The sequence below is a fragment of the Arvicola amphibius genome, chromosome 14 (assembly GCF_903992535.2).
Source record: "Arvicola amphibius chromosome 14, mArvAmp1.2, whole genome shotgun sequence".
NCBI classification, from domain to species: domain Eukaryota; kingdom Metazoa; phylum Chordata; class Mammalia; order Rodentia; family Cricetidae; genus Arvicola; species Arvicola amphibius.
Window position 1 is genome coordinate 37,817,249 of NC_052060.1, and position 25,401 is coordinate 37,842,649.

Consider the following 25,401-nt stretch of genomic DNA (forward strand, 5'->3'; position numbering starts at 1 on the left):
CCAGCATATTTGAGGCGATGTAAGTCTGCAGATGAATAGAGAATGAATAGCCACTCTGTGCTGGGCTCAGTATTGGTGCAGGAACACTCAGTAGTAGTCAGAACTCAGCTTTGCACCCTCGGGGCTTCTTTTAGTAAATGTCAACGGGAAGAGCAGTGGACGGCAGCCTCATCCATGTGTACGTTCCACACCAAAGGAGAAACGCCCCACATTCAGAACAGGGATGGAAGTGTTATCACTGCAGGGTCTGCCCATACCCCACTACCAAAACCACATTTCTTTTCTTAGATTTATTATTCTATTTTATGTTGCCCAGGAGTTATATCCTTTGAGCAAATGCTTTTAGAAAATTTTAAAGTAATTTCAAAATTACTTAAGTTTTAATAATTAAACTTGCAGTCCTGGCCTGGCAAGAAGGCTTAGCAGCTAAGGGTACCTGCCATCAAGGCTGAGGACCTTCGTTCAAGCGCTAGGACCACATGATAGGGAAGAACTACCTACCGCACAATGTTCTCTGACCACCACATCCCTCATTAAAACATAATGCATAAGTTAATTTTTTAAATTTATAGTCAGATAGATCATGGCTTTTAATAATGTATATCATATATTATTAAAGCCTTTAATAATATATATAATTTTTATAGTCTAATATAGTCTCCAGTGCAAGGTTATCTGACACCTCGGGCCTCTGTAGGTACTTGCAGGATCCACACAGACATGTGAGTAAAAGTGAAATAACTTCTTTTAAAAATCCTGATATGAATGCATGTCTGGAACAAAACTAAAATTGAGTTAAAATTATAGTTTAGTTATAATAGAAAAGTGCATAAAGATTATTTTGATTAACTTTACAAAGTCAATTATATATGGCTCACAGGACAAAAATGCTTCAAAATTTCCCTCTCCTCAGCTAAATGAAGAGGCATGGGGACGGTACGGACCAAAAGGAACTGTGTACCGAAGTCTGTCCATTCTGTCGGTCTTCTATCTGACAAGTGTTTGTCCCTACTGTGCTGGGGTAGAGGTAGTCGGCAATGGAGAAGGAATCAATTGGACCACAGTGAACTGTTAGAACCCAGCTGGGATAATCACACGAGCACAGCTAAACGCAGTAGGTGGTCCAACGACCTGAGCGCTGTAGGTAAAGGTAAAGAAAGTGTAATTTGCCTGCAGTCATCAATAAGCCCTCCCCAAAACTCAGGGGGGTGGGGATGGGTAGCCATTAGAAGTGGGGTAATGGGAGGGATGAGCAACAATCTAAGGGAAACCATAATTACCCAGTGGAAGGAGAAATACACAGGACAAGCCATGAGAGGTAATGAGCTCAGTCATTCTGGACATGGTTAGGCGGGGCATGGAGGAGGGTGTGGGGCTGGAGTCAGGAAGCCGGGACATGTTCTGGATCAAAGCTTTCGTTTGAAAGTTTACTTATTTTGGTGTCAATAGTAACAAATCTGTAGAAAGATCTTTACAAGCTTCAGAGACACCACTTCTTGCTTTAATTCTCCGAGCAGAAAGAAGAGCTGCAAAAGTGAGCTGGCAGCCTGTAAAAGGCCACAGATAACCTCCAGCAAGGGTGTGGGAAGCCAATACTGTGCTGGTCTGTTTACAAGGGTTTTCTACACCAATTTGTCTTCTTCTAGGTTTAGAGTCCCGTTACTGTCAGCCTCCAGAAAGTGCGGTTACTCATTATTATCCATTAACAGCCTTTAAACCCAGTCTTCCAATATCTCACTTAGAAGCCGGGCATGATGGCACACACCTGGAATCCTAACAGCTTGAAGTGGGTGGATCTCTTGAGTTCGGGGAAGGGGAAATCAGGCAGAGGAACCCACAAAGACTCCCTCCCTCTCACAGGGTTAGAAAACAGGCACCATCACTAGGGAAATTCATCTACCATCTTACAGATTTTACAGTCTTCCCTGGCCCCATGAAGACACCCATGGTCAGAGAAGGTGACAAACAGCCAAGGTTTGCCGAACTGCAGGCTGTTCATTCCTCCTGACAGGGTCTGTGAAGTTGTTATTTACTGATCATACCCAAGAGGTTTAGAATACATGAGCTCGTCTTTGGGAGCCCAAAAGGTGACCTTTTGTTTTGGCCAGTACAAAAAGTAGGATATAACAGGATTGCTAGCTGGGTTGGTAACCATTCAGAGGGAGAGAAGAAAGAAAGGACAATATACTACTGAGCTCAGACATACTTGTGCCTCCTTTAGTGACCTCCCTCGGTCCAGGTCACTAATTTCTCTACCAAGGAAATCATCGGCCTATGAGTGGTAGAATGCAGATGAAGGCCAACTGAGATGAGTCCTTCCACCATATGAAGAACTCCAGATGTGTCCCAGAGGTGCGAGGAGCTGAGCAACACTGAACTAGCACCAAACGCTGGGCCTCAGGAGGAAACTGGGTGAAAACCCTTGGGCTGGGGCTCAATCCTCAAAACACTTGCTTCCTCATTAAATGGACAGGACAGGAGCTATTACCCCATCCCTTCCAACAGCAATATGCTGGAATATGTCACCAGGCTCACAGTCTGTGAACAGTATACCAAAGTATGTCCTGTTATTAATTGGTCTTTATGTAAATTTAACAAGAGACTGGGGAGATGGCTCAGGGGTTACGATCACTGGCTGCTCTTCCAGATGACCTGGATTCGATTCTCAGCATCCACATGGTAGCTCACAACTGTCTGTAACTTCAATTCCAGGAGATCCAATACCCTCTTCTGGTTTTTGCAGGTACCAGGCATGCACATGGTGCACAGACTTATTGGCAGGCATAACAGCAGTATGCATAAAATAAAATTTAAAGTTATAAAAGGAACCAATGATACCAAGTTAAATAGGATTTAAAGTAGATCCCTAGAATATCCTGTCTTGTTAATTGCTTATTGGCTATGGCCTTTATGTTAGCCTATAATATCCATAGTGATTACAGAGTTCAAATATTAGACATTCTTGAATAGGCAACATTTCATAGATAAATATACTAGAATGAAATATTGATGGATTTACTCTATCCTATTAGGACATAAAAACCCAATTGAGTAAATAAAATCTTCTGGATGGGCATGCTAGCTTTCTGTTCAAAAACAAGCTTTCTGACACAATTGGCTCTAAAGGAGGAAAATTCATTTTGATTCATGAAGTAAGAGATTTTAATCTGAGACCATTTGGCCCTGTTCTATTGACTGCACAGCATAGCATGAAGGAAGCATGTGACAGAGGACTCCTTTCACAACATGGATGCAAAAAGAGCAAGAAGAGGAACCAGAGTCCCAACTGCCCTGTCACAGGCACACCCTGCCCCCCCCCCCCCGCCGACACCTAGCATCCTCCGCTAGGCTCTAGGGGTCCCATCATGGGAGACATTCAAGGTTCAAACTGTAACAAGAGGAATACCATAACAGCCACCCACGAGGAAGCAGCATTCTACTGATGACCTCAGACAGAATTCTTCCATCATGATGTTTTCTGAAATTGATAGTACTCCATTCAATGTTATTGATAATACTTCATTCAATATTATGTTATACTCCCAGGGGAGAAGATAACAAAAATGGCATGCGAAGAGATGAAAAGGGGCTTTAAGAGCAACAAGACAAATCCCCTTGGTTCTGAACATGGGGAACAGGTTCACACAGACTGAATGGCCTGGGCAAACTTGCAGAGACGAGAGGTGGCAGGGCCAGGCCTGCTGGCACCCCGATGCCCCCGTTGCCTGATACCAAAAAGTGAGATGGCCTATTGCACATGCGAGTATCAGAGTCAGCAAACAGTTAACCTCTCAGGCTTTCTAGTTTTGTGTCTCATCAACAGATGCTTATCTGCCAAGACACAAAAAAATAGATTTCCTATTCTAGTTTGCTACAGAATACACTTAATTATAGTAAATAGCAAGCGATCATTATAAAGGTCTGATTCCTACAGTGTTCGAGACAGACCAGTCTAGAACTACTTTGAGGCCAAAGCATCAGTCACTGGTGGAGGGGAGAGAGAGAGAGAGAGAGAGAGAGAGAGAGAGAGAGAGAGAGAGAGAGAGAGAGAGAGAGAGAGAGCGCTCTGAAACCAGAATTGTAGATCACATCATCACTTTAGAGGCAGACTAGAGATGAAACAGAAGGAAGTGGCAAACAAGAACAATTTGTTCACTAAACCCCCACAGACGAAACCAGCACTTCAAAGTTAACATCTTGTACAGTTTGAAACATCTGGACGCTTTGTTTCTGGAAGTTAAAAAAAAAAAAAGCAAACTTGACCCTTGAGTTTCATAGCAAACTACATTTGCCTTTAAAAAAGTGTTAAACAGCTTGTGTTGGAGATTTAGATGACGTTTTGAGAACACAAAATCCTATTGGGATTTTTTTTTTTTTTTAAATCTAAGCAGCAGAAAACCCAGATTAAGAAAAGCACATCTAGGCGAGAGCTTTCTGTTTGGATACAACCCTCCAGGCACTGGGATTGCTCAGCCCAGTGTCCATGTACGCCAGCAGGAGCCTCCAGTCACCCTGACAACCACAGCCAGAGCACTGGAGGCAGACAGGCTGTCACCAGACATGGTGATCACGGATTCCAGGCCAGGTCAAAGATAACGCAATATGTTCATTTGTTTTAGCCTCACACAATGTGTGTTCTTTAATAAACAACTCTGCTACATTAAACATATCCGGGTCAACAAACTGGAAGGTTTTTTTTTTTCCCTGTCCATAAAACATCAGCAGACAATTGCCCACCTACCATATGAAGGATGAGAACCAGATATTTCTCAAAGCTATTAAATGCACACTCAACTTCAGAAAAGACCAATTATAGTTGGAAATGCTTATTAAACATGTGGCTTATGACAAGTCCTTGCAAGCTAGGATTTTTTGAAGAAAACCTTTTTTTTTCTCTTTTTTCAAAACTGTTTTCATGGGATTTGGGTGACAGGAATGCTTTTTGGGAGAAAACATACAGCAATGATATTTGTCTTTAGCCCCAGGGCATTAAATATGGAAAGTAGCGAGATCTTAGAATTTAAAAAAAAAAGTATCTATAATCGGGGAGCTCTGATTTGCGGAAAATAGTTTAGCAGTTGTGGTTGAAACTCTTAAGGTTCCTGGAGGCTGCAAAGCTGTACACAGAGGTAAACCCATAGGCTGGGCTTTATTATGGGATGGGATATTGTGTCACCTGGGCAAACCGGTGGAAACATTTCCACTTCTGAAGTTCTGCAAATTGACTTTCTGGCCTGGGCAGCTGACTTAAGACTGCGAATTAAATCATTCAAACTTAAGGCTTCTTACGATGCTGAATGAGCTACAACCAAACAGTAACCACATTTCCCGGTTGTTGGATGTATCCAGCCCCTCTGTAGCTGTTTTCATCGGGGGCAGGTATACTGCGGTATCACTGTATCTAGCCTCAGACGGGCAGTGCAGAGGAAAGGGCTTAGAGCTGGCGCTGATCCTTTGAGAAAGGGCTGCCAGTCTTGGAAGTCACAAAAATGTTACTCCAGGTGGTTTTTAAAGGGGCGTGGCTTATCAGTAGGTAGGTGTGGCCCTTAGTTGTTTTGTTCCTTTCTCAGAACTCCGAAATTGTCAAATGCGCTTGGTAATCATTAGCAGTGTTTAATTATCACGTGTGTTTCTGCGTTGTGAGGCAGTAGACCGTTTGAGTGCTTGGAATGTCTTTGACTCTGAAAGGTAGCCTTTAAAGTACGGTTTCCAGAAGCCTCTCCCCTCAAACCACGTCATGGGGATTACCACATTAGATTTTTAAGGAGTTTGCCATTTTCTTAGGTATTAGTATCAAAATGGACTTCCTCACTTGCTTTAACACATTCAAGGAAAGAGATTTGTAACTGCTTTGAAATATTTCCCGTATCAACCCAAATTCCAAAGCATTAAGATAATGCTTTGGGGCAGAATCCAAGGATGGAGGGGGAGGGGGAGGGGGGGGGAAACAAAAGAAACAGGAAGTGAAAGTGACAGAGCTGGCACTCTTTCTCACCGCCCAGCTGAATGATAATAAATATTTACATATATCGCTCTCCCTTTAGCGACCTGATGCTAACCCAGTAATTGAGGGGTGGGTCGACTCAGCCCCTCCCCCCAGCCCCAGGCAGCCTGAGGTTCTTTCCCCGACACACACACACACACACACACACACACACACACACACACACACACACTCCCGCCAGCACTTTCCCGCTCTTCCTTTTTGGTGCACACCCACACTTCTTCCCTTCTCCTCGAGGTTCCACACAGGCCATGACACAAGCTGTGGCCGCCTAACTGTTACCCACAGTACGCCCTTCTGATTCATTACTGCCTCCTGTTTACACGCAATGAAGGGCTTGGAGTTTGGAGGATGGACAAGACACGGTCTTGGGCCAGTCCACCCTAGAGAAGGCAATCCTGCTTAAAGCCTACCCCGATGACAGCCCCTTTGGGGGAAATCCTACCCCGGACAAAGACACCAGCGGACAGCCTACCCTGAGGACAGCACACCGCCTTCTCCCGGCTCCTCCTCCACCGACTACAAACTGCAAGACGCCGCGGTTGGGGTCGACCAGCTGCACTCCCGGGAGAAGCGCCCCGAGCTGGCCACTCTGGGCAGCCTCCTCGCCGCCCAGGGACCAGTCGTCCGAGGCCACCACCTGTCGGGGCACCCGGACTTGCAGAGCAGCACGCAGAGAACTGCCTGGTTTTCACTCCCGCCAAAGTTGCCCGACGCAAACTTTCCACCCGCGGCTCGCGTGCCTGCGTCGCTCCTTACCTGGGGTGCAGGTGGCAGTGGCCTCGGACACGAATGATCGCGGGCTCGGATCGTCGGCAGCAGCCGCGACCGTCCCAGATAGAGCCGGCTCAGGAGCATCCTCCTACCCGGCCGGAGCTCCAGGCATCAGCTACTCATCCTCCAGCCGCCAGAGCCCAGCCGGGTGTGGGCTCAGCCCGCCCCGCCGCCGACTGGGGCGGTGACAGGAGGGTGTGTCCCCGCTTCCACTTGGCTTGGTGCACACCCGGGCTCCAGGCTCGGTATTTTTCCTCCGACAAAAAATAAACTATTTTTTTTTTTTTTTTTAGAAAGAGCGAGTGATGGAGTTCCCAGTCTTAGGCTTCTGGTGCCTCTCTTCTTCCCGCACGTATTTCTTGAGAAAAGAACAAGAGCCGGGCTCACACCACGCTGCTGTTGACAGCAGCCAGTGCCGGAAGTGGTGAGGCAGGCCTGGGACCCCAGATTTGGAAACAGAGGCCTGAAGATCGGGAGTTCAAGGCAATCTTCCACTAAATAGCTGGAGGCCAGTCTGTGCTACATGAAACCCTGTTAAATGAACCGAAACTCCCACAACCAGTTTCTAGCACCGAGTGCTGGGAGAGTAGTTCTCTCCGTTGGAAACTTCCCCGCACCTGCTCTCCGGTTCTCTTGCTTTTACACAGGGAGACCCCGGACCCTGGAAAAAGGACTTCCGGGATCTGGCAGGGGGAAGGTACCTGGAAATTACTCTCTTTACCCAGCTGGAGAGAGGGAGCGATATGGGTTTGTTAAAGCTCCACCTTCGGGTGGGCTGCAAGGCTTGAGTTGAGCCTGCCAGCCGCCTGAGCCCAGGGCTCTAGGTGCACCAGAGGTTTGTAGATCATTACGGTCTGGCCCAAATCCAAACTCTGGGAAATTTTCTTTCACAACAGAACTGGCTTCTCTTTGGTGGACAGATGAAAGGACCCTCCTCTCCCAGGGGCAGGAGTTAAGCACTGTGTAGCGCTGTTAAAAATGGCTATTAGTGTTAATGATCAGTTCTGTAGGTTCCTATTGTAAGCACTCCTGACTCTGACTTTCCTGTAAATAGCAAACATGTAGGGGTGGGGAGGGAATCTGGCTTCCTAGTTGGCAACTGTTGGACTTTCCCCTTGATTCTATGGCTGCCTCGAGCCAAAGGACTGTCAATCAAACCACCAGCTACTCTGCCACTTTGAGCACATCACAGATGGCTTGAGGAAATGACACAATGATGATCACAGCTGTTTGCTACAGCTCCTGAACTTGAAGCCCCGACATAGGCTGTTTTCGCTAGTACAAGCCCTGTAACTATTTTATCCAGACCAGATGGGAAAGCGCTTCACCTGGTAGCTCAGAAGTTACAGTGCTGTGATTGGTGGAAACACAAACGATCTATATGAAAGTTTTCCCGTGGTTAGTCAAATACCCCTTCTCTAGTTATATAAGTAGGGTGTTCCGGGAGACACCATCATGTATTGTCTGTTCTGGTGTTGCAACATTAGGCCCAATAAAAGGCTTCTCTAGGTCAATGGTATACCAGCAATCAGGAAGCAGAAGCAAGAGGATTTTGTAAATTCAAGGCCAGCTAGGTCTACGTAGTACCAAGCCAACCAGGGATACATAGTGAGATGCTGTCCCAAAATTAAAAAAAGAAAAAAAAAAGTCTTCTATACAATTGTCTTAGGGTTCCTATTGCTGCAAGGAAACACCTTGGCTAGAAGGCAAATGGAGGGGGTGGCATTTGGTCTACACTTCGAAACACTGTAGTCCATCGTTGAAGGAAGTCAGGACAGGAACTCAAACAGGACGGGGATCGTGGATACAGGAGCTGATGCAGAGGCCATGGAGAGATGCTACTTACTGCTTATTCTCCATGACTTTCTCAGTCTGCTTTCTTATAGAACCCAGGACCACTAGACCAGAAATGGCACCACCCACACAGGGTTGAGCCTTCCCCCATCAATCACTAATTTTAAAAATGCCTTAGAGGCTTGCCTGCAGCCTGATCTTACAAAGGCATTTTCTTAATGGGGGGGGGGTGGAGCCGCAGAAGTGGAGGAAGACTCCAGCTGCACCGACAAGCAACAGAACTGGAACTGCAGAAACTGGTGACCCAGACAGGCAGTGCGGGAGGGCTGGATGTTAGGCCAAGCTCTGCAAAAGCAGAGCCTCAGTGGCAGATACAGCAGCACAAACAAAGGGCATGGTGATGCTCCCGAGAGAGCCAAAGAAGCCCAGGCTGTGACTGGAATCGTACTGCAAGGGCCTGGTGAGATGGGTTAGAGGTTAAGAGCCCTGGCTACTCCTGCAGAGAGTCCCAGTTCCATTCTCAAACTCTGGGAACCTCCAGTTCCATGGGATCTGATGCTCTACCATCATCTGTGAGTGCCCGGCATGTAACTGGTGCACATGCATAAATGCAGGCAAAATATTTTTGCACAGAAAATAATAAATCTTAAAAAAAATTTTTTTAAACGTGTTTTAAAATGTCATCAATCAAAGGGGCTGCAGGAAGGAAGCACAAAGAGGGTACCAACTAGAAGATCTGATGTTTTGGCTCTGAGACCTGTTGTTTACAAAATGAAGAAAAACAAGGTGTTTAGGAATATCCCAAAGACTATACTTGGCAGCTCATGCCTAAATCCCAGCACTTGGGAGGCAGAGACAAGGAAGGGGTCACCGTAAGTTTGAAACCTGCCTCAAATGCATAATGACTTCCAGGCAGGCCTGGGCTACATAGTGAGACCCTGTCTCAAAAACAAAAACAAAAACAAAAACCCCAAAGGGTGTTATTTGAGATCCCTGTTATATATGAAACCAAAGTTTGAATCTGGCATTTAGGTCTAGAATTACATAATTTATGGCTCTAAAATTTTAATCTTAGTCTAATACTTCCTGTTTTCTGCTATCAGCTGACCATTGCCCTACTCCCAGCCACAGATGTCGTAGACAGGATCAGGGTGACCCTACAAATGTGCGGTGCAAATCCTGAACTTAAAATTGAGATATTTTGCACATCAAGAAACTTTGCATGAATTTTCACCCGTGCGCATACATATTCACATATGAATATACATGCACATGTGTAGCCATGCCTGTGAAGGCCAGGTATCAGTCTGTGGTGTCACTTCTTGGGAGCTGTGCGCCTTGGCTTTTGAGACAGTGACTCTCATGACAGCGATTCTGTTGCAGATGTGGTGCTCACTATTAGGGCAGGCTGGCTAGCCAGCAAGCTCCAGGGATCTTCCCACCTCTGCCTCTCCAGCACTAGGAATACAAACAGGTATTGCGTTTCCAGGCTTTTTCTCTTGGGCCACCATCCAGCTCCCAAATCATGACACAAAGACTTATTATTAGTTAAGAATGCTCAGCCTTATCTTAGCTCTTATTTTATTGTGTTTCTTGCTATGTTTTGTCTTGGTGCTTTTTGCCTGACTTTCCTTTCCTCCTTTCCTCCTTCCTTCCCTCTTTTCTCTTTCTTCTTTCTTTCTTTCTTTCTTTCTTTCTTTCTTTCTTTCTTCTTTCTTCCTTCCTTCCTTCCTTCCCTTCTCTCTCTTTTTCTTTCCCTTCCTTTCTTTATTCTTTCCTTCCTCCCTTTTTTTCTACCTTACTTTTCTATTGTCTCCATGGCTGGCTGGCAACTGCCTGACTTCTGGCCTAGGTCATGTGCCTCTTTCTCCCAGGTTCTCTCCTCCTTCTTTCCTTTCTCTTTCTACTTATTCTCTCCATCTTCCAACCCCGCCTATCACTCTCCTGCCTAACTATTGACCCTTCAGCTCTTTGTTAGACCAGTTGGTGCCTCAGACAGGCAAGGTGAAACAAATGTAGCACATCCTTACACCGTTAAACAGATGTAGCATAAACAAATGTAACACACCTTTACACCATTAAAGTAATATTCTGCAGCACAAACAAATGTAACACATCTTTACATAGTTAAAATAACATTCCACAACATATTACCACACAGTTTTTACCATAAGTGCTGGGGACTGAGCCCAGGTTCTCATGCTTGCATAGCAAGCGCTGACAGAGCTTTCTCTACAACACTTGGTTTTGATTTTGAAAAATATTACTTAGCACTTGGGAAGCTGAGGCAGGAGGATTATCACCAAGGAGGTTGAGACAGAAGGCCTGTGAGTTCAAGAATCATCTGGACCACAATTTAAAAGAACAGCATAAACTGAGTCATACAAACCTGTCTCAAGAACCAAAGGAGCACACGGAACAGGTCAGGTACGGCAGCCAAACCCCACTGCTGTGGCTCTCTATGAGCCCCAAGTTTTGAGTCCTATGGCATGTGGACACAGTGGACAAACAGCTTGGTTGTTTCTGAAGCACATGTTAAATATCATTAACAAACTCACTGCACCGAATAGGAGAGAAGGCAGCAGGAACAGCACACACACACACGCACACACACATCACAACAGTTTGTTTCTGGAGTGGGTAAGAATTCCAGCGAAGGTAGAGACCAGAGACGGCATGAGGACAAAGCGCAGCCTCCGTAGGCAAAGATCCAGACCTGTGTTCGGTTCCCTTGCACAGCTGCTTTGCGAGATGATGTCATCATTGCCCGACTCTGTATGATGGACTTTGTACGCATCTTCCACACAGTCTTCACAAAACTCCTACCAAAGAATTAGTATTGCCTCATGCAGGGATGCGGCTAGAAAATGGTGAGAGCTTTTGCCCAGGACATAAAGCTAAGAAGACTGACCATCGTGTGGCAGGCGCAGAACTAGGATTGTTTTTGTTTTTCTCACAACCACAGTTATTTCCATTAGACCTGTTCAGATTGTGTTCCGATTTATGTCATACATCTCTCAACATCCTTAACCTGGTAGGAAATTCCAGACTCAACTTCTGAAGCGTTTCGGTTGAATCACCTCTGCTTTGCTCTTTTAGAGAGCCGTGAGCACCCATTAACTTTCAGTATCAAACATGGAAGTCTTAAAAGGCACTCTGAAATCTCTAGATCCCAGAGGAGGCTACATAGTAACGAATCAATTCTTCTTTGGAACCTGTACCAATCTCCTGGTTGTAGGGGGAGCCTCAAACAGCCAGAGAGCACTCATGACTTCTGATTCAGTGGGACTATCCGGTCCATCTGGGAACTAAGACCCTACGGCTCTGAACGCAGCTTAAGATGGAAGGCTCACTTTGATCTTCAGATTCTCTTGCTATAGGCCAATGTCAGTGGCTAATTCGAATGGTATCTTGTGATAGCCCTTTCTAACTGATCCTCAGAAGGAAGTTCTTCTGTCTATCAGGCCAGCGGCATGTTAGGGTGACGGGCTGTAGTGAAACTAATGAGTTTTCACTGCCACACTTCTTATGAGTCCCTTGGTCAGAAGCAATGAGGTGAAGGCATAGTGGGAGCCACAGAGAGTGTTGGTGGCAGAAACATGGGCAAAGTAGGCAATCCCACATCCACACCATGTGTGTATTACATGGAAGAAAACCTGCTCCATGATCCGCAGGAAGCTACCTGCTTCCCCTGGGAACGATGCCACACCGAGGCATCAAAGTTGGTTCCAGCTAACAATGAGTTAGGGATCAATGGCCCCAAACCAGCTGGACATCCAGTGTGCAAACCATGCAGCTTCTGTCCTCACAGATGAGACATCTTTGTACCCAAGTCCTTGAGGAAATCCTAGAGTGGTGTCCAGGGTACATGAGCTCCTGTGGGTTCGGGCAGGCCCACCCTGTAACTCGGCAATCCGTAGCCTCTCTGGCCCACAGGCTTTATTTTGGAATTTCTGTGCAGCCTAGGACTCCATGACTCTTGCATTCTGCATGCCTGCAAAAGCAGCAGCATGTGGCCAACACCAAGTTCATGTTACCTTGAGATACAGCCATGTTGCTTTTACCCATGGCTGCAGGGGTCTTGGACTTCCTGGTTGCATGATTGGAGACAACATCTTCCTAGGCCGTCCTTTCCTGCACAATGTTCTAGAAGCTCTTTCCAGGTACTGTCATTTCAAATGATGTTTTTCAAATGGACTTGCATTGTGCGTCCTATAGCCGTCGGTGGCAAAGGTCTCAGCTTCAAGGAAATTTTCCTCTTACCCAGTGTGAAGTGCACAGATTCTCTTTGATGACACACCCCTGTCTAACAGCAGCAGCCTCTCTGTCCTCACCCGTCTCAACCACAGCTTCAAATGTGCTCACTTTTTCCCTTGACAAATTCTTTGAATTTCTATGTAGGATGGCACAGATTTCCTTTTCCGTCCCCAGGACTATGCTTGCTGTACTACTCTTTTCTTGAGACAGGGCTGGCTCCATCACAGGCTAGCCTCAAACTTGTTAGAGGCCAAATTCATCTTAAACTCCTGATCCTCTTGCTTTGATAGCCCAACTTGCCCAATTGCATGCATATGTCGCTACACATACTGATATTTTATTTATGTTTTATAAAAAAGCTTACCTGAAGACCAGAAGGTAAAACTAAGCCACTGGAGGCCAGAGACAGTGGTGGCACACACCTTTAATCCCAGGAGTTGGGAGACAGAGGCAGATGGATCTCTGTGAATTCAAGGCTATCCTGCACTACACAAAACCAATGCAGAAAGAGATCCAGGTGGTGGTGGCTGACACCTTTAATCCCAGTACTAGGGAGTCATATGCCTCTTTTTGTTATTTGCTTTATTTTGTTTTTGTTTTTGGAGAAAGGGTCTCTCTGTGTAGCTATGGAGCCTATCCTGGAACTCGCTCTATAGATCAGGGTGGTCTTGAACTCACAGAGATCCACCTGCCTCTGCCTCCTTCAATTACATATGTCTTTCTTTTCCACTCATGTGCTAACTTAGAATTATTCTACACAGCCTGGCGGTAGTGGATCACACCTTTAGTGCCAACACTTGGAAGGCAGAGGCAGGCAAATCTCTGAGTTTGAGGCCAGTTTGGTCTACAGAGTGACTTCCAGAACAGCCAGTGCTACTACACAGAGATACCCTGTCTCAAAAAAAATCTCTCTCTATATATCTCTCTATATTATGTATCTCTATATATTAATCTCTCTATATTAATCTATCTCTATCTCTATATGTTAATGGCTACATGTATGTATACATACATACATATATGTTATTAAGCAGAGCTTTTACAAACATTTGCTAAATATCTAGTATGTGCCAGGTATGATAAACACTGAAATATAAAGGGGAGTTGTTGTGGAATATTAGTTGAAGATATGTTACATTTCATTTATGCTGTGAAAAATTTGTTTAATGATGCAAAGATGTGTTGAAGTCGTTTATGCTGCCTTTGTTTAACTCTGTGAAGCTGTGTTACTTTGTCTGCCTAAGGCACCCTATTTGGCACTGAACAGCCAAATAGCTAGGCAGGAGAGGAATCGGTAGGGCTGTTAGGCAGAGAGAATAAATAGAAGGGAGAGAGAGAGAGAGAGAGAGAGAGAGAGAGAGAGAGAGAGAGAGAGAGAGAGAGAGAGAGAGAGAGAGAGGAGGAAGAAGAAGAAGAGGAGGAGGAGGAAGAGGAGGAGGAGGAGGAGGAGGAAGAAGAAGAAGAAGAGGAAGAGGAAGAGGAAGAGGAAGAGGAAGAGGAAGAAAGGAGCAAGGAGGAGAAAAGGAGAAAAAGAGGAGGTCAGGGGCTAGCCACCCAGTGACACAACCAGCTGTGGATAAGAAGGGAAGAAAGGTGGTATACGGGATAAAGAGTGTTTATTTGGGAGCTGAGTGGCAGCCCCCCAAAGAGCAAAGAGTGAAATAGCCACTACAGGCAGTGTCTCTGTTTCAAGAGAGAATGTCAGTTATAATGGGCATGACATGGGCCGTGGTAGAGACAAGCACATATGGACACATCTAACACTAAGAAGTATCTAATCCAGGTGGGGAGTGCCCAGCAAAGACTGCAGGAGGTAGCAATGCTTTGCCTGAGTTCTGACAGGCTCTTTGAGCAAGGCTGGGCAGGAAGGGGTCCACACTGCATTAAACTTGGGTATGAATGGCAATAGCTCCTATAACACTATGCAGTAAGCTGCTCTGAGCTTAGTGTTAAGTTCTGCCTTCAAACCGCCTTCCCCTCCAACTTTGTTCCAGTCTCCTTTTTCTGAGATTATGTCCCCAGGGATCCCCATAAATCCTATGAAGGCAATTTAAACTCATTAAGCTGTGGGTGGGGGTTGGCTTTCAGATGACTGCTTATGAGCATGTCATTCCAGCCTACTTACTAACCACCTCAGTTCTAAGTCTCGGCCGTTCTTGTTTAAATGTGTTGTTCAGCCATTTATTCACATATTCTTTATTCCCGACTCTGAAAAAGGAACGAAACCCCATTTTAATAATTAATTGGAAGCAGGGCATAGCACCTTCCATCCCCTTCCAATCTGGCTCCCAATAGGCAGCTAAATCCTAATGGGGAAGGACTACAAAGAAGAAACCGAATACCAGGGCTGTAGGTGATTCATTAAACATTAAAGATGGGAATTCTGTTTAAAAATAGGGGAGTCCTCTTAACTGACACAGTTTTACAACTTGTCTAAGGGTAAATGCGGAATGAATTGCTTATGAGTGTTGGTGGTACGGGGTGAGCATAGGGCCCTCCAGGAAGGCCTAGTGAGTTTTTATAATCATTCAATTAAATTAACATGGTTTTGTATATGATGCCTTGGGTTGGGTACTTGGGGGATATGGGAAGTAGGATAAGAAGTTCAAAAAAGATAAAGGTGAACTGGGGGTGTAGCTTAGTGGCAGAGTACCTGCAGAAGGCCTGGGGTTCAACCCCAAAGGAAGGGAGAGAGGGATTGGACAGATGGATGGGGGGAGGTACCGAGGGAGGAAGGAAGAGAGAAAGAGAGGGAGTAAGGAAGAGAGCAAAGAAAGGAGGGAGGGAAGGACAGACCAAGATATAGTCACTCTCCCCTTAATTAAGTTTATATGTAATAAAGAACTAAAAGCAGTTGCTTTTTCATTTTTAAGAACAAACACACAATTATGAAACTATAGATTATCAGCTAGAAAACCCCAGTATTTCTATTGCGCCTATCTTAATCTGTTACTATCAGTAAGGGTTGTAAGCAAAGTAGAGGCCAGGCTATAGGGCTGTGGAATTGTCGTTTTGCACACTATGAAGATGTGTGGCTGTGATTGGTTTAATAAAGAAGCTGACTGACCTATAGCTGAACAGGATAAAGTTAGGTGGAAAAGTCAAACTGAGAATGCTGGGAAGGAGAGGGAAGAAGAGTCAGGAGTCACCAGACAGATGCGGAGGGAACAGGAGATAAACATGCCATGCTAATAAAGGTACCACCACGTGACAGAGAGTAAATAAGGAATGTGGGTTAACTTAAAATGTAAGAGCTAGTTAATAATAAGCCTCAGCTATTGGTTGAATATTTATAATTAGTACTAAGCCTCTGAATGATTATTTGAGAACAGCTGTGGGACAGGAAAGCTCTGCCTACACTGTACATACTTGGGTTTTTTGTTTTTGTTATGTCATAGTTATTTCTCTTCTGAGCTATCTTAAAATCTCATTATAGAAAACCAGAAAAATAAAGTATAAAATGTGCACATATATGTCACCAAACACTAATAAAAATAATCCTACAGCAACCTAAGTGGCTCTCAAGGAAAGGTAATCATATTTGCAACAAAACAAAGGTAACAACAGAAACCGTGGCCACCTCCCTGCAGGGCTGCCCTCCTAAGGGGATGTCTAGCCCCACTATCAAGGACACAACAGTTCCTGTCAGGTCCTGGGTAACCTATGGGTGGGATGGGGCCTGCATGTGTGCTTCTGGGCAAGCTAATACAATTAAATAATCTTTCTTCAAAAAGCAGGATTTGCAAAGAATAGTTGTCCCAGTAAAATCCAAACAAAATATTAACTACCATTTGTGCATATGTTTCTTAGTAATCTTCATTAAGTCAGATTCAGAATGACAAATATATTTTCTCTCATACACAGAACCTAAATACACACACATTCCTAACAAGACATTAGATGGCGTATGAAGGTGAGAGTCAGTGAAAGAGAAACACAAACTATTTTTATCCTCATTTCAAATTTTTTATTTTATTTTTTGAGACAGGCCCTTACTATGCAGCCGTGGCTGACCTGGAGCTCTTATGTAGCCCAGGCTGGCCTTGAATTCGAAGATCCACCTGCCTCTGCCTCGCCAGCTGGGATTAAAAGTGTGCACTACAACATCTAGTTCGTATTTATTCTCATAAGTGAAATCTAGATTTCAGTGTGTGCGTGTGCGTGTATGCAAGGTGGGGACAGAAGGGGACTCCGTGGAGAGATGATCAGGGTGTGGGGTATGATGGGGAGCAAAGTGAAGGAGGGAATTTGAGCAAGGAACCATGAGATGTGCTCTCAAATGTCATAATGAATGCTATTATTTTGTATTCCAGCTAAAATCCTCAATAAAAAGCGCCGGGGGTGGGGTGGGGGTTGTCTGTGGAGATGGCTCAGTGGACACAGGGTTTGCCACCGACCCTGATCGCCTGACTTTGGTCCACAGAATGCACATGGTGGGAGAGAACTAACACGAGTAAGCCTCTGAATAAACAAACATTTTTTTTCACAAAGCGTAAAAAATCCCAAAGACCAAATTTTAGTGATCTGTAGTAACTCATGTAGTGGCATCCTAGCTAGCTTCATTGTCGCTGGGATAAAACACCGGCCGGAAGTGACATGGAGGAGGAAAAGTGTATCAAGCCTGCAAGTTGGACTCCCTCACTGAGGGAAGTGCAGGTAGGAGTCTGGAGGCCTAAACTGGAGCAGAGACCACAGAGGAAAAGCTGCTTGCTGTCCCTCTTCAGCAAAGCATCCAAGAGCTTTCTTATTCAACTCGGTGGTGGGGTGGGGGCGGTACTGCCTACATCAACCTATAATCAAGAGAACGACACAAACAGGCCCACAAGCCAGTGTAATGGAGGCAGTTCCTTAGGTGAGGTTCCAAGCTCAGGTTGACAGAAACTAATCAGTGCAAGTGGTTAGGACACTTCGCATTCTTCAAAAGAATGAACGTCTGTAGGCCTCATTCACCAACAGGTGGGTCTGTATATATCCCATCAGAGGACGAGCATGGCACACCCCTCCTAAAGGCACTCACACACACATGCTTGCTTGCTTTCTTCTTACGGATATCCTAAGGAGGCAGGAAGGGTGACGCCCAACTTTCTGGAGGGCACTATTTCCCTGAATTCAGAGATTAGAGAGGAAGTGTTGGGGACTGGGGAACATCAGACCCTGAATTTTCTATGACCCCCCTGCCTGTTGGAGTAAACAGCTCGTTTTCCTGTGCTTGCAGCTGCTCTGGGCACGAGACCCTCATGTGAGCTCCTGAGGGCAGGGGAGTGGTTTCTGGTGGGCTTGCAGCTGAAAAATCCCAAGAGCTAGGGCGTGGCCCTTGGTCAAGGAGAGTCCTATATAAACTGCCCTGGAACACAATAAAATGACCCACGTCTCCAGACCCTTGCCCGACAGCAGTTCCAGGTGGTGTAGGAGCCATAGGGAAGGAATAACAAACTACTTTTGCACCATACTATATTTTAGGTCTTTGTCTCATGTGCCAAGCTAACGTGTGAGTGCTCCTGCTCCCTTTGAACATGAGTCGAAGGGCTGAATCAGGCCGCCAGGCTTAGCAGCAAGCACCTGTATCCACTGAGACATGGTCCTGCCTGTCGCACGTGCTAAACACCAATAGTCAGGGCAACCTCGCTCTTCTGGAGGTACCAGGCACTTCCTACTTCTCTGCTGATATTCTGGAGTTTTCCAGAAAAGTCAAGTGGGACTCAAAGGTTACTGTCACTCACTGACTCAGATACCACTGCTCAGACGGCTCTCTTCCCAAACAGTCACCAGGCTTTAGGCCTTCAACTCTCTTGCCATCCAGAAGGGCCTCTGTTACTTTCTAAAACAGCTGAGAACGGCCCTCATCACACTTGACAGACGAGACGCAATTCCCCCTCCTCTCGCCTCCCTAATACAGTTCCTCATGCTGTGCTGACCCCAACCATAAAGTTATTTCCTGCTATCTCATCACTGTAATTTTGCTGCTGTTATGGAAGAGGCCATTCGACCCCCAAAGGGGTGACTACCTACGTGTTGAGAACTGTGGTTACAGGGTTTCTTTTTTGCCTGTGATAGGTTAAGTGATTTAGTAATTTTTAAAATAAGTAACAAAGTTCACGAAGACAAAACATTCGTCTTGAAGTAGAAATGCCACACTTTCATTTTGCAGTGAGAGATGGCTCAGTAGATCAAAGCGTGAAGGCCAGAGTGGACGGAGAGAAGTAACTTCCACTGTGCAGAGCTCCACACACGTATTCTCGTTCACACGGATACACAGCAATAAACGAGAAATGATAACACAAACAGAAAGTAACGGAACGACAGCAGTTAGTTGTCCTTAGGGACCCGCAGTTAGCTCCTTGGTGGTGATGGTGACAGCAGGGGGCAGAGACAAGCAGAGCCCTGTGGGGGCTGTGGGTGGGGAGAACAGTTTCTAGAACAGCTCTGCCACCCATTAGGGTGAGTCATGTAAACTCACTTCCATCAGGGGGTGGGAGAGAGCGCTTTTGTGTTTATCTGCGGGAAAAGCAGGCACCCCGGGGTGCTGTCTCCTGAGATGATGGCTATTCTCAGAAAAGGCTGGGAACGTCACCAAAGGGTACATTATGAGCTTCAGATCACCACTGCTGCCAGCGGGGTCTCTAGCTCTTCTAAATCTGCCTCTTCGTGGTCCACATCACCTTCCAAAACCAGAATAGAAACAAAAGCATTTTGTTCCTGAAAAAACAGAAACAAAGAAAGGGGACCTACAAAGTTAGAAGTCCAGGAAAAGTCACACATACCAAGAGTCTGATTTTCTCCCCTAACATTTACCAACAGGGATTTTCACAGTGCATAAAATAAAATTCTACTTCACAATCCAATGGATCGTCATCAATTTTCATAGCAGATAACCTACTGTGAATGACAGAGTTTGATCAGAACAAAAATCTCTCAGAGTTCAATAAGATCTTCAAGTCAATTAAAAAGGAAAGTCACATGTTCTTAAAAGTTTTTCTTTACAAATAGGTAGGGGAAAAAAAGCCTTAATCTAAACGAGATAAATTATGCTTAGTCATTAAATGTATTTGGAAAAAAAACATCATGTTTGAAGTACAGTCACCACCTGGTGGTGTCTACAAACTAATGACGATGTACAGATTTACTCATGAACGCAACTCGGGATTGCATCTTCTCCAAGTGGTAAACTCAAGATTCCTACTGTTTAAAAAATATCACCAATCCTCACCAAAACCAAAAACCCTCCACAAACAGAGAAACAAACCAACTGTCAAGCAAAATATTTTTAATTAGTAGGCTGATCATAAATAAATCCACATAAAAGATTTAACAGAATTACAAAGAGCTTCGTGTTTCTTGTGTGGACTCAATTCATAATATGCATTAGTCAACCTCATTCCTTAACTGTGACAAAGAGCTGTCATCCAACAATGCAGCACAGTTTAGCAATTCATGTTCCTAGTTACATCTTACATTTTCTTTACAAATGTAACACGTATGTACATTATATATATTTTTTCTATAGCTCATGTACTGAAACTCTAGTCCTTTCCAGGGAAAACGCTGACTTCACTGCCTGACTTTGAATCACGCCTGTGCAACAATCCATACAAACAAATGACGCAGAGCCACTGCCCTTCGGCATTCTCGTCGGAGCTCACGTCAGACATGTTCTGTTAACTGTAAGAAGACACTTTCTCTAGTTTAGATCATGCCGCGTCATCGCACACAGCCCGCGTCCGCTGGCTCGCAGAAGAGCTGCGCTGCTGCACTCCTGGAAACAGGCAGAGACCAATCAGGCGAGCTGGGTGGTCAGCACTGTCTGGAGGACTCAGGCCCTCCTCCCCTTCATCTCTGGCCCGAGCCTCAGACAGAGTGATGTACGTCCTGTCTCCCAGCACCTTGCGTCAGTCTCCTGTGCTTCTCCATGGGTCGTGCTTTCTTTCTCTGGCTGTGGAGCGTTCACCCTGACGCGCTCTGGTGGACTTCATTTACAAATCTGCTGCTGAATGTGAATCAGAAACTCATAGTAAGAGAACGCAGCCTCCGTGCGGTCTTCAATCAAATGCTGAAAAAAATCTGTTTTGGCAGGACTCTCATCTCTGAAAGGCAGAAAACAGCATTTACCTAAGCATACATATTATTACACAGGATACATGTATACTGTAGCAATGACAAGAATGTGGAATGGAACATACAAGAGGTTAATCCAGCCACACCTGCACCACCACAAAGTCCTGTAATTTGAGGAGAAGTATAGGAAAGACGATGCCATCATAAAGTTACAGAAGACTTACTTTACTATGTGAAGGACAGGGCTTAGTGGGCGGTTGTCTCTAAGCCATGTTATAAAGGATCTAGTTCTCTCCGATGAAAGCGTGTCTAGCTCTGGAAGATGTGTCTGGTAAAAGAAATATAATTAGAAAACACAAACATACACTAACGTTGAACATGCTCTTCCCTCTTCAGGCCGCAGTTCCTTTTAGTAAACACAACAGAACGGTTGTAACAACATAGCACTTAACCACATGTACATGTATACACAGAGGCTTCCATGCATGCATCCACAATGTACAGTTTTTGGGGAGGAAAATAATCTAGCGCATCATACAGCGTGTGATCTCCAACCTTTGCCATCTGGTAAATAGATGCTGGGGCAGAATTGGAACTGAGGCTTCCGGGCAGCCAATCACAAGCCTGCACTCTGCCCCTAGCCCCAACAGGAGCAACCACAGGAAGGAAATTTTAGTTGTAGGAGAAAAAAGGTGTGTTTGCTGGTAAGTCTACTGATGCTATTTTACCTGCCTCCTGGATTATTCTAGACAATCAGTAAAGCAACAACTGGTGCACACTGGGACCTTCAGCTCCCTGCTTCTCCAAGAGCAATGTGGAAATGAAGAGGGCTATCACTAAACTCCAAATCCACCTTAAAATTATACATAACTTACTTGAAAAATCACATTCTGAGAATTCCATTTGATTCTTTTTTTTTTCTTTTAAAGATTTACTTATTTTGGAGGGGGGTGTGGAGAGATGGCTCAGTGGTTAAGAGCACTCCCAGCTTTTCCAGAGGACCCAGGTTCAATTCCCAGCACTCACATGGCGGCTTACAACTGTCTGGAACTCCACTCTCAGGTGATCAAACACCCTCTTCTGGTCTCCATGGGCACCAGGCAGGCATGCGCATGGTTCAGACAGACACACGGGCAAAACACTCACACATAAATAACTAATTAAAAAAGAAAAGTCCCCTCCTTGGGCCTGACTGGAAAAAGAAAAGGTGTACTTTATTTATGCAGATGTTTTGCCTGCATGCCATGTTCACAGAGGCCAGAAGTGGGCATTACAAATGGTTGTGAGCCACCATGTGGGTGCTGGGAATCAAACCTGGATCTCTAAGAGGAACAGTAAATGCTTTTAACAGTTGACCCAGACTCCATCTTTAATTCTTGAAGTTTTTAAACCGTAGATTGTAACTGTATTTTAGAACTATGGCCTATTTAAATGACCTAAAAGTTTAACAGTGTATGTATGTGTGTATTTGGTTATTGTACATGGGGTAAGGAATAGCTCATTCTTCTTTTCAAGGCCTAAGCCCAGTGAACAATCTAAAGCATGCCTTACACAGTAAAACAAATGGAACTGTTGAATTATCACAGATGTAATTCATGTCAAAACAAATTTTTTTAAATCAAATTTTTAGATGTGGGTTTTTCTTTTTTGGTGCTTTGTTTTTGAGACAGCCTCACTATATAGACCTGGAACTCTTTGGCCTAGAACTTTCTCTGTAGACCAGGCTGGCACTGGGCTCACAGAGCTCCACCTGTTTCCTGCCTCCCTAGAGCTGGGATTAAAGATGTGTGCTATCACATCTGACTTTTTTTTGGATGTTTTTTGTTTTGTTGTTTTCTTAGATGGGATACAGTCAGGCTGGGCTGGAACTCCTGATCTCTTGCACCCACCTCTCAAATGCTATAATTGTAGGTGTACACTATTACATCTGGCTAAAGAAAGTCAAAAATAAAAGGAGAAATTTTCACCCTTCAACAATCCTGACCCCCAGCAACTCATGGTCATATTGGACCTGAGGCCTAATTCCTAACAATCATGATGCCTTACCTTTAAGAGTCTCAAGGAAAACAACCTACCCTGTAAAACTTACTAATGGACACGACAGTGAGATGCCCATTCTACAGACATGAACCCTGCAGAAATGGCTCATGAGACACAGGCCCACCGCTCAGTCATGCATCCCCTCTGGGGACCCCCGGGGCTGTCCTTGCAGCATGTTTCAAGGAATCCGTTGTTGCTCATGTACTTGAGAAACAACACTGCCAGCTGTCCAGACTCCGCTCAGACATGACAGAAACATCAGGCAGTGTACAACTCCATTTATGACTCATTGGGCACAGGCAAAATTGTAACTAAAATGTAGACTGATAGCTACCAGGGAGGAAGGGGAGTAGCTGGACAGAAAGGTTCTGTCTTGAGAGGTGATGGAAATGCTTTGCAGTTAGACACTGGAGATGCTGAGGCAGGATGGAGAGGGAAAGCTGAGGGGAGAGAGAAGGGAAGGGCCTCCCTGGAGCCCAGCTCTGCCTCCTGTCAGCTGAGAGTGAAGAAGTTCAATCTAAGCTAAGGAAATCTGCGTGGACACTAAGCGTGGCATGGCGACTGGACTGCCCAAGATTCAAGGCCAGGCTGGAACACGCAGTGAACTCCAGGACAGCTGAACTACATGCAGGGACCCTGTCTCAAAAAAACCAAGAGTGTTGGGAGCAGTGAGACCCCAGATCCTGAATTTCTTGTAATCCCCTGATCTGAGTGCCTACAGCTGCTCTAAGCACGAGACCTTCAGGAGTTCCTGATGGCAGGAGAGTGGTTTCTGGTGGGTTTGGCTGGGTCGTGGCTATCTCTATATAATCTGCCCCTGAACACAATAAAGGGGGCATTCTTGGGGAATTTAAGGATGACCCGTGTCGTTGTCTCTCTGTCTGTGTGTGTGTCTGTGTATTTTAACCTCCAGCCCCTTGCCTGAATCTCGTGAACTGGGTAAAAGCGCACCGAATGCAGACACGGGGGCGCGGTGCGCAGAAATTGGAGGTCCCAGCTGAGATATCGGGAACTAGGGAACACTGAGAGGTCGCCCTCAGAAGGTGAGGGTGGATTGGGGTATATGTGTTAATCCTGATGTCTTTCGCTTGGTTTGGCAGCAAGTGGAACTCCAACTGAGAAAGAGGGGTAAACGAACAGGGTTGTCCCCGGCCGGAGGGGACTTATGTATTGGGAAAAGATAGAAAGTATATAGCTTAAAAAGATAAATGTGTACAAATGTATGATATGTTGATTGTGTTGTCTTTTGTGTTCTGGACTGGAGAAAGACATTTGATTCTAGGAACTGCTAAGAAAGGTATCTTGACTTTAAAATATGGGCTTAAGAATTTGATGCTTTGGAAAAGAGGTTCTGTTTTTGTCTCCACAGATAATGAGCGCCTAAGGATTTATTCGAAATTCATGTGGTTTGAATCCCCGAGACCTCCTGAAACGCTGCAGTGGAGTGTCAGTGGCCGTGGCTCCAAGGCCAAGCAACTCCAGGCGATATGCGCTGAGGGGCTGCCATGCGTGCAAACCCCGGGACCTGCCTCGAGGACCAAGAAGGCAAGAACGCTAGGCCCACTCCAGCACAGCACGACCGTGACTTGCATCGGAGCGTCACTGGAAAATGGCAGTGAATTGCAGTAAATACCCCTAAGAATGCGGCATCCCCGCTCAGCAGGAAGTAGCCAGACAGACTGACAACGCCCAAATTCCCTAAGGTGGGGCCCGTTCAGTGGTTGTAGAGCAGCAAGCCTGCTTCCCTGAGTTCTGCTCCACTCCATGCACCAGTTTGGACCCAAAACGAATGCAGCTGGGGCTAGAAGGCAGCTGGAGCAGAGCTTTGCTAGGTGGCTGTGGTGGAAGGCACATTGCCTCAGCCCAGTTGGTGCCTAGCCTGGCGGATACCACAGCAGTGCCAGAAGTACATGTTACCTGGAGAAACTGACCCCTCATCCCCCCCGAATACTTAAGATCAGACACTGTTTTATAAAAAATTTAGGGGGGAGATGTTGGGAGCAGAGAGACCCCAGATCCTGCATTTCTTGTAATCCCCTGATCTGAGTACCTACAGCTGCTCTGAGCACGAGACCTTCAGGAGTTCCTGATGGCAGGAGAATGGTTTCTGGTGGGTTTGGCTGGGGTGTGGCTATCTCTATATAATCTGCCCCTGAACACAATAAAGGGGGCATTCTTGGGGAATTCAAGGATGACCGCTGTCATTGACTCTGTCTGTATGTGTTTGTGTATTTTAACCTCCTGCCCCTTGCCCGAAGCTCGCGAACTGGGTAAAAGCGCACCAAACGCAGACACGGGAGGCGCGGTGCGTGGAAAAGAGGGTTACCTAAGATACCCACGGACACTACATTTCATGTTGACAGCAATTATTTCAAATATGTATGGTCAGAAATCACAAAACACGCTTAATGGCTAAACAGTATATGACATTTGAGTTTAACCTTACTCTCCTGAGTGCAAGCACACACCTTTTGGAGAGT

The 25,401-nt window shown here is 45.5% G+C and overlaps 2 protein-coding genes across 5 annotated transcripts in view; both read right to left on the reverse strand.

Annotated features, from left to right (window-relative positions):
* Mcub (mitochondrial calcium uniporter dominant negative subunit beta) overlaps nt 1–6,941 on the reverse strand; it is a 51,002-nt gene extending 44,061 nt beyond the window's left edge. The window contains 1 exon segment of the mRNA XM_038312062.2: nt 6,764–6,941. Coding sequence (XP_038167990.1) covers nt 6,764–6,862 — 99 coding nt within the window. The 5' untranslated portion in view covers nt 6,863–6,941.
* Nucleotides 6,942–20,076: 13,135 nt separating this feature from the next.
* Nucleotides 20,077–25,401, reverse strand: part of Sec24b (SEC24 homolog B, COPII coat complex component) — a 69,523-nt gene continuing 64,198 nt past the window's right edge. For all 4 annotated transcript variants that reach the window (XM_038311096.1, XM_038311095.1, XM_038311094.1 and 1 more), the window contains 2 exons: nt 21,106–21,209; nt 20,077–20,910 (listed from right to left, as the gene is read on the reverse strand). In XM_038311096.1, coding sequence (XP_038167024.1) covers nt 20,796–20,910; nt 21,106–21,209 — 219 coding nt within the window. In that variant the 3' untranslated portion in view covers nt 20,077–20,795. The remainder of the gene's footprint in view (nt 20,911–21,105; nt 21,210–25,401) is intronic.